The following is a 9,736-nucleotide window of genomic DNA, read 5'->3' on the forward strand; positions in this document are numbered from 1 at the left end:
ACATAAATAAATGAAGTGTGTCCTAATAATGAAGTGTGTCCTAATAAAGAAGTTCGTTGTATTTTGTAATTATCTGAAACGAGAAAAGAGACAAACAACCTACGCCGATTAAGCTTTTGTTGTTGTTTATAATGCCAATTACGACATAGACACACACACGTACGCACTCACATAACCACACACACACACATGCCTTCACGCATCGCCTACTGAAGACCGGATCGGAGTTGCGGATCTTCAAGATTGATAAATGCAAGCAATTGACAATCGGTATATACACCCAGTCTTTACGCTGATACGATACTTTATGTACTAACACTTCGTTTCTTCCTTTTTGGCCTGTTTAATAAGTTGAGGGTACAAAATCTGTTATCTCCCTTCTTTTCGAAAAAAATATAGGTTCATGTTTGCTTCTTGAACTGCGACACGTCATTTTGTCTTTCCAATATACCCCCTCTGTTTTTTTGCGCATATAAGATTTGTCTGAAATCAAGCTTCGTAAAGTTTCACCCAATTTACATTAAAAAAATCAATACATGCAATACAAAATTTATACAATATGAAAATCAATTTATGACGCGTTTAATAATATTGATTTCATACTTTGAACGTTTATATTTGTTTTTCTATAAAGTTTGCCAAACTTTATGACAAATCTTATATGCAGGGTAAAGAAAACCCGGGAAGATAGTTCAAACCGGAGGTAAACCAAAAGCAACAAAGGAGCAAACTAAAGCGAGAACCTCCCCGCCATTGATGACCGAGTTAGATGGAACATGTGGGGAGGACTGGCCGACTGGAGCTCGCCGGCGACCTTACCGCGAAAGGGTTGACCTCGTCGCCACCGCTCTCCTCGAAAGGGTTGTCGTACCTCGCCCTCCCCGCCATGGATCACCCCTCGCGCGCTTCTCCTCTCTCTCTCTCTCTCTCTCTCTCCTGGCTTTCCCCTGCTTTTCCTCTGCTTCTGTCTGAGCGCAGGTGCCAGGAGAGAGACCAACGGGCAGCGGCCTGTATTAGGCGGACCTCAACTACTCCTCGCTTGTTCTACGCAAGGAGCGGTTGGTCTTCACAAGTTGCATGCATCATCACTTCTAGAACTAGAACGGGGAGCAGTATAATGTAGTCTACTACTCACTTCGTCCAATAATATGAGAGCGTTTTTAATGTTACGCTAGTGTCAAAAACATTTTTGTATTATGGAACAGAAGGAGTACATATGAAACCACAGAAATTTCTTGTTTCAAAAAAGAAAAAGAAAAACATGGGAAATCTTAGCTAAGTCCGTGTGTTGATTTTGTCCGGCCGCCGTGTTTACTTTTTATTGCCGTCGAACGAACGGGCCTCTTACTTGCTTCTCTCCTAAGGAGTAAGCACGACTTTCTTTGCCGCCCTATCCACGCTAACTTGACAGCGACGGTGTATAGTAGTAAGTATATCGTCCATTTACACGAACGATCGGTATGCAACAAGCTGCCGGGAAATGACACGCTCGCAACTAGCAACATCAGAAAAGAAAACTGGCAACATCAGAAGGCACACACTGGACCTTTTCTTCTTCGAGTAAATTGCAAAAAACCATCACAATTGAGGACCCTAAATCAAAAAACCGCCATCATTCATTTTTTTTTCAAAAACCCATCATTATTGTACTTACAGTTTGCAAAAAACACTAATCACTCCGTTAAATAAGTTTAAGTGAAAATCTGACGGGTGGGATCCGCTGTCAGGTGCCATGTGGCAGGGGTAAATGGATGAAACAAACGGACGTTATGCGACCGGTCAAACCCCCTGCTCTGCCTCCTTGGCATTTTGCCAAACAGGTAGCGGGCGTGCTAGAGTGGCAGCCCGGTGCATCTCGTCGGCCGCCCTCTTCTCCGGCAGCCACCGTCCCGGCGCGCCACCACCCGTCGACGGCTTGGGGATTCCATTGGACTGCGCCGTGGATTGGTCTGCGAGAAAGCACACGTGAATGAGCAAATAAATGTGCGTGCAAAGTTTGCTTCGGAAGCACTGATTCCAGCACGAAGCCGACGCCGCCTAAGCTGGCGAGGCCGAGCTCCAGCAAGCCTACGAACCTGACCGCTCCGGCGAGTACAATCTCCTGCACGTCGCGCCCCATCCCGCTCCGGCGAGGCCGAGCTACAGCGCGGCCGCTCCCCTGCCTGCTCGGCGAGGCGGAGCTAGATTTGGTCGGGAGGTAGAGCGCCAGACCTCGCCGCCTCCCCCAGCTGCTTCGTATCAACGCCCCGGTGCTATAGGGCAACTTCATGACGAGCCCCGCAACCTCCTCCTACCTCCTGTCATCGCCCTGCTCGGGCAGCAACCGCCGGGCGCCGCCATCGTAGACTCGCCCTCCCCTGCCACCCCTGCGTCGACTACAAGCTCCTGGTGAGCTCCGCCTTCCCCTTCTCACGCTCTCCCGAGTCTCCTGGCAAGCACCCGTGGCTGGGTCGACGACGGCGAGGGCGACGGTGTGTCCGTGTCGAGTGCGTTGGAGTGGACCGACCAGAGGAGGAAGAGGAACGAGAGTGAGAATGACGGGCGGGCCCTACTCCAGCCTAATATTTGAGCCAAACGGGGTGAGTTGTTTTCATGCCACGTCATCATTTATGAAGGGACCTAGCTGTCAGTTTTTCATCAAGCAGCTCCAATTGATCCATCAGTGTTTTTTGCAAACTGTCAGTACAATGGTGGTAGGTTTTTGAAAAAAATTGAATAGTGGTGGTTTTCTGAATTAGGGCCCCCAATTGTGGTGGGTTTTTGCAATTTACTCTTTCTTCTTCCAATTTTTGCATCTAATGACTTCTTTTTCAGATAATAATAAATAAAAAGGAATACTACTCACAAAAATAATAAATCACTCTTCGGCTGTGACCAACTATAACCCGGACTGTCACACACAAAAGACAATAGTGATTCCACATGCTTGATCCTCTCCCCAGACCGGAGCCATGGCGAGCAGGGATGTCGAAGCTCAGAACGATGGACGCCGCGATGCCGCGTCAGGCCTCATCTCCGCCTCCTTCCCGTTTCTGCGGAAATACCGGTATACTCTCTGCAAGTAAGAAGCAGCAAAAGTTTTTCAGCGCGGATGCCACCTTTTGGTTTTAACCAACAGGAAATCTTTATATGCAGCTGTTTGCCTGCAGCCTACCTGCATGACCCATATGCTTAGCAGCCCTTCCAGCACAAACAAGATGAAACCAAGGAAGTAGAATATCTGGAAAAAAGTTTTAACAGTGAGCTCAGTTCGATTAATGTGTGGTGTGGATGTTGAAAGGGACCAGTGGTTGGTTCCAAACTGGTGTAATTTTTGGACTTATATCACTCCCTGCAGCTAGCCCTTGTCTGAAGAATATGACAGAGTAACGCTTAATGTTCAGAGTCAACCATCTTTTTCCACGTCCCAGGCTAGGATAATGAAACTAGTAGGTTCGATTTTGGAAATATGAAACATTTCCCCTCAAATTTCAGTTTTGATGAAGTGTTCTGTTTGTCACAATGGTAGAAATACATTGATATAATATCCACTTACCCCAATTGTAGCACTGTATCCTATCACGCTCAGTGCTTGAAAAATTCCTCTGCAAATCATAGGAGAATTCAAATAAAGTGAGCCTCAGGTCTAAGAAATACAGTAAGAATTACAAAATATGACATTGATCTCTGATAAGTAAGTAGACAAATGAGAGGAATTACAAAGTGGTCTATTCTGCAATGAAAATACAACTCTTTACACCACTTTGTTCAAAATGCAGAATAGCATAGTACTGTATTATTTATTTGATCTACTAATAAATAAGTTGGACAACAGTTCTCAATATTCAGTATTTACCTTTTCAAGGGGAAAATGTAATTTTATTCACAAAAGATATTATGTACACCAGCAAGATAACTTACGCCAATGAGCGTCCCAAGAACAGAATTGATGGCGCAACAGACGCGAATATGCAGAAACAAATGTGGAACTGCAGATTCAACAAAAACATGAGATATCCCACTGAAGCAAGTACATAATACAAGGATCTAACATGGATTCAGAGTAATCCATCTTGCACAACAAACTTACAAAATAGAACATGAAGAACCATCCATATCTGAAAGCACTCTCTTTCCTAGTGAAATTATGATCATATCAAGTGGTGAGCAAGAGATTTAACCATGCACCAGAACTAGTTGAAGACATTTATAGCAGTTCATCAGAAAGAGAAATAGAGTACCTCATCGCACGATAGAGAGGTCGGTACCACAAATAGTAGGCACCTGGGACTCCGGTAATAAAATATATGATGGCCAGGAACCATATCTTAGGACCTGCATCTGCTCCTGCATGTTGAAAAATAACGAAGACTAACTAAAACAACACAAACAGATGAGTTCAGATCATGTTTTTAACTATATACATGAACATTCCTGAAATATATATCCAAACATTGATAAATAAACGAAGTTCATCCGAACATACTTTCCCTAGCTGAAATCCAGAAAGCAGTGACACATATAAAGTTCCAGAAAAGGCATATGATTAAACCTGCATGGAAAATCTAGACGTGATTATTCTGGAACTAATAGTAAATCAGAATATATATTTTTAAAATAGCTTTTGTATCTGCTGGTTGTGTACCTAGGAGCGATGCGAATGCAAGATATTGTACTCGCTGCAAGTGCACGGGTATATCATTTGAAATATCCACATGGATGACAGGAAAGAAGGCAGGCCAATTTTTAGGCTCTATAAGAACTCCGGCTGCGTATGATCAAGAGAGAAACGATGAAGAAGTTATGCTGAGTTTCACAGGGATTGATTATATAGTAGTACTATTTGAGGATGATCAAGTTAAAGTTTACCTCTTGCAAGAGCATCTTCCCTTCTTTTTATTTCCTAGAGAATTTTTTTTTTAGAGAAAGACATACTACAACTTAGTAATAAATGTAACCGAAATAAAAATATAGAACTACATATATGTGTAAAATCCAGCTGCATACTTAATACAAAAGCAATGGCAAGCCAAGCTTGATTTTATCAAGTACATACTTGTTCTCTCTTGTTCAGCTCAGCCTCTTTAGCCAAAAGTTCTTTCTCCTTTTTCTTCAGGTCCTATGTTTGCAGGCGGCATTATCAAAATGATATGCGGGTGATGTATAAACAATAAAAACGAAAATAAATGAAATGACAATAGAGAATTGGAGCTGCAAGGAAACTAATTAATGAGATGAAGAAGTGTAACTCCAGATTCCAGTACTAACCAGTCTTGCTGAAACCAGTCAGTACTGTCAAATTTCCCCCAATATACTAGTTATCGTTAGATTGATTCTCTAGTAAGTTAGTTAGTTGTGCAGGGCTGGATTTCTGTAGTTTCCTTGTACTTCAGTCTTGCTGTAACAATCTTACTGCCACACCAGAGGCGATTCCTGTACTGACCAATATAAGAATACGCTTGCGGTCTTCTACGGGATGTGAGAACGCTTCCTAAACCTTCACAATTATTACTCTGAAAGATTACTAGTTAAGATAATTATATCAGGAAAAGATGGTACCTGGGTGAAACTTATAGAATTAATTTATGTTCAAATACACTTGTCTAAGCTTGAGATATTTTGCACAACTCCAAAACAAAAGGCAAAACCATCATCATGCACATCCAATGCAGGAAAATGTTAGGCTAGTGACAAACAACTCAAGAAGTTCATTCTTGACCAAAATTTATAAAGAAGACTGAAGAAGTGGAGATACCTTTTTCGTATCAAGAGGCATATTGACAGGTGCACCGATGTCATTGTAGAAGTTAACTGGTTCGTGAGGGAGCGGGGTCGGGCGAGGTTGCTACATAAATACAAAAATATATCGTGAGATCATGATACAGTTGGGTAGATGGAGCTACAACAAAGGATAGTATGAAATGTACAGACATAATTTGAGAATCACAATAAGAAACATGTGTCCTCATAGTTCATTCTACTCGGCAAGCGACAAATAATTACGATTGTTCTCGTGGATTTTCTCCCTTGCGTTCTTCCCTACCAAGGAAGCATCGGACGAAACTCTTCATCGGTTCAAGAATGAACGTACCGAGAAAGGGTTGACCTCGATCTCGACCTCCTCGAAGGGGTTGTCCTGCTGCTGCCCCCACTTCCCCGCCATCGATCTTCCGCTCTTGTGTCTCTCTCTGCTTTGCTAGGTAGCTGACCCCCGTAAATAAAAGAGCAGCAGGCTGCTACTGGCTAGCTCTTATCACCCGGAAATTACACCCTGCCGTCCCTGCATCTGCATGAATGAAGCTAATTAACTAGGCACCCCCGGCTTACACGGTACGTAGGACGGCCTCATTTTTTAATGGCCTGTCATTGTGCACAACGCCGTCTGGTAGCGGCGGAGCTTCGTAGGCATGTACAGGGACGTAGTAATATGCACTGGGCGCCGGCCGGCCGGGCCTGCGGTGGCGCACAAGTGGCAGCTGCTGCATACGCTCAAGGTGGAGTAGCCAACTTGCCTCCCCTTCACTGGACACACGTACGTGACTCTGATTCTTAGAGAAGCATCCACGGTAACTTTCTACTCCCCATTCAAGTTGTTGGATGTCAAGAAGACTTCTGTGATGACCCGAACTCTCAAGGGTCCAAAAGTCTCTGTGCGTATGTCGTACTAGGCCCCAGACACACTGCTAGGATAGCATACTCAGATTTCAAGAGGTAAACGTACGATCACACACCACATACTACCGAAAATGTAACGATAATAATAATACTTACTGCAACGTCGCCCGTGGTCAAATTCATTCGTAACTCAAACATAATAACATAACGGACACAACAATGAAGGTGGATGAGTCCGCCAACGCCGCTGCCGGTTGAGTGGAGGCGGCTTGCGTCCCTAGCTTCAACGTTCAACGTTCCTTTCATTAGTCATATTCTTCACATGACATGTAACGGGTGAGTACGTTGGCTACCTGCAAGCTATATTGAATCGATGCACGCATAACAATAGGTCCTAATAGGGCTTCTAGGGTTTGTTTTGTGAAAAGCTAGTTTTGAAGCTTTGAAACACCGATCCTAGATTCCCTTATAAACTACAACACTAGATTTTCCAATATATACGGCTGCATGAATCCATTCTGCATTTAACCCGCACCTGATCTGTTAGTCATCAAGCGGTTTCCCTTCACCCGTGAATGCTTGGTGATCAACTTCCCGAAGACTACCAGCAAGCATTGTATCTGGTTCAACTGTTTAAAACAAACAAGACAACGATATCTTCTGGCCATTAAGAACTTAGTAGCTTATATTATCCCCCTCACGTGTGGCTTCCACAGGCCTAAACGTGGAGCGAAAGTGGGCGGCAATTTAATTCCGCCAGCCGGGTCTTGAACTCAAGACCTCTTGGCTCTGATACCATGTAGAACTGCACGCACCAGACAGTTCACCCAAAAGCTCAAGCTGATGGAGAAAGGTGGGCTATGCATTTATAAGTCAATAGTCACTCAGTATGGAACTTTGCTTGGCGGGTAATCACGGATTCTCTGCCTACTTGGGTCAATAAACATAAGAGAGCCTTGGAGACAACGACTGTATGCCCGGTGTGTGGTTTGGAGCCTCAAGATAACTTTCACCCCTTGTGTCGATGCCCTAGAGCTCGGGAATTATGGTGGTTTATGTCGAATGTGTGGCAGTTGCCTGACATTGATTTGATCCAAAACACAGGCAAGGAGTGGCTATTTCATGAGCTGCAGCCTTTGCATGACACCCAATGTTGAGGATATCGCTTATCGTTAGCGTTTCTGTCAGCTAGGGATTAGAGATTAATTGGAAATCAGTCGATTAATCGATTTTATCGGTCAACTATTAATCAGCCATCTTTGCAAATCCTAGGTTTCCAACACTAAAATATGCTATATTGAACACCAAAACAATATTGGACAGAAGTGTTACCTTGATTCCTAGCCTTTGAATCCTCGTATAACGACAAACAAAATAGGACAACAGTACATATTGCGTAACAAGGTCGACAAGACACAAATAAACATAGTTTTCGCAAACATAGTGCTATGAATAGGCCCGATTTATCGGTAGATTCACGATAAGTCGCTTGTCATAGAGATAAATCGTCTCAAATGATAAACGATGAAGCTATAAGGCATAATCTTATCGGTCACACTAAGAGTAGCGATTAATCGGATGATAAATCGTTGAATCGGAAGATTCTTTTTTGAACAGTGATGACACCCAAAGGTGCATGGTTCTGATGACACCGTGGCGTTGTTGGTTCATCCGAAATGAAATTGTTCACCATAAGAATCCGCCCCCTCTAGAAGTATCGAAGAGATTTCTTCTCAACTATTTGGAGTCATTAATTGCTATCAAGTTAAACTCACATATGGATCCAGATAAGGGTAAAAACGCTATATCTTATGATCACATGAGGTATCAAACACCAGTTCAAGCTATGACTGTGGCCACCCCCCCCCCCCATGGTCCTCTCCGCCGAATGGGTGGGTTAAACTTAACTCCGACGGGTCTCATTCAGCAGGTGCGGCTGGTGCAGGTATGATGCTTCGAGGTGACCATAGAAATATAATCTTCTCCGCGTGCAGGACGCTTTACTCTTGTCGGGATGCTCTGGAGGCAGAGTTGTGTGCTTGCATGGAGGGCTTATCGTTTGCGATCCAGAGAAGTGAGCTCCTAGTTGTCATTGAGATGGACTCATTAGTTGCGGTCAAGATGATCCAGGGGCGTGATCAAGACATGTCTATTTATGCATCTCTAGTTAAAGAGATTAGATATCTCTTATCTCTTCATGAAAATTGTATTACTCATATTAGTCGTTCTCAAAATAAGGTTAGCGATAGCTTAGCGAATGTCGCTCACATAGAGGGTAGAATAATGACTTGGATAGGTTCTGGTCCTTCTTGCGCTCTGGAACTAGCTATTGCTGAGTGTAACACTATTATGGTTTGAGTAATACAATTTATCACCCGCAAAAAAAGTCAATAGTCACTACACTCATTTGTGCACATCCGAAGGAAGAAAGTGACAAAGTCATTTAGAAGTGGCCTCCTTACCACTCTAGCAACACCTTTCCTCACCTACACTGCTATGTTTCCAACCGCATACTTGCCAGAGCCGTATATCATGAGGTTATACGGTAAGACATTGGGTTCTATTGAAATGTGATCGATCTCTTTAAACCTGAGATGCGATCCCCATAAGTATTGAGCATGCATCCATTCTCATGCTAGATCTCTGACCTCTACACTCTAATGACCCAACATACCACTCCACATAGAGAAAACACTTTCAAGGATTTTAATTTTTGAAAACGTTTCCAAAAATATATTTCTCATAACATGAGCTAAATAGATAGGATAATATGTTTACCTTCTCGATACAATACATATGATAGAACTTGGTAAACATACAACATAACTAACCTAGGGTCATGCTGCAAGGTCGTCGACGACAGTGCAACTACAAGCTGACGATGGGCAATGTTGTGTTGAAACAAGTGAGTTTGTCGTAGACGTGACCCTACTGGCGAGGACAGCGACGCATGAGCAAGCTTTCCTTCGAGAAGATGGGAAGTGAGATGAGCAAGTGAAGGAGGTAGATCAGACGACATGTATGTTTTGAATCGGATGGTGCATGAACCGGCTGATCCTTACTAGGAGTCAGCCGGTTGACGCCTAGCAGGCGCCTTTGCTTATTCTTTGTTTTATTTGTGTCTTGTAATAAGATCATTATT

At 43.4% G+C, this 9,736-nt stretch overlaps 1 protein-coding gene, 1 long non-coding RNA gene and 1 pseudogene across 2 annotated transcripts; all 3 read right to left on the reverse strand.

The window, feature by feature from the left end:
• The window catches only part of LOC119309398, a 5,411-nt pseudogene extending 4,444 nt beyond the window's left edge, over positions 1-967 (reverse strand).
• A 631-nt stretch (positions 968-1,598) lies between these two features.
• On the reverse strand, positions 1,599-2,519 carry LOC119309399. Its single transcript, XR_005150495.1, has 2 exons — positions 2,076-2,519; positions 1,599-1,949 (listed from the first exon to the last, which is right to left on the reverse strand). It is a non-coding gene; the product is annotated as an uncharacterized LOC119309399 (long non-coding RNA).
• Positions 2,520-2,974: 455 nt separating this feature from the next.
• LOC119309397 (secretory carrier-associated membrane protein 4-like) lies at positions 2,975-6,216 on the reverse strand. The gene is made up of 12 exons (XM_037585410.1): positions 6,071-6,216; positions 5,735-5,824; positions 5,036-5,098; positions 4,849-4,882; positions 4,625-4,747; positions 4,466-4,531; positions 4,221-4,320; positions 4,070-4,115; positions 3,901-3,968; positions 3,536-3,584; positions 3,155-3,220; positions 2,975-3,055 (listed from the first exon to the last, which is right to left on the reverse strand). Exons 1-12 carry the CDS (start codon positions 6,140-6,142, stop codon positions 2,975-2,977), a joined length of 858 nt encoding a protein of 285 aa, XP_037441307.1. The 5' UTR covers positions 6,143-6,216.
• Between the last annotated feature and the right edge of the window lie 3,520 nt (positions 6,217-9,736).

This window comes from Triticum dicoccoides, chromosome 5B (assembly GCF_002162155.2).
Source record: "Triticum dicoccoides isolate Atlit2015 ecotype Zavitan chromosome 5B, WEW_v2.0, whole genome shotgun sequence".
NCBI lineage: Eukaryota > Viridiplantae > Streptophyta > Magnoliopsida > Poales > Poaceae > Triticum > Triticum dicoccoides.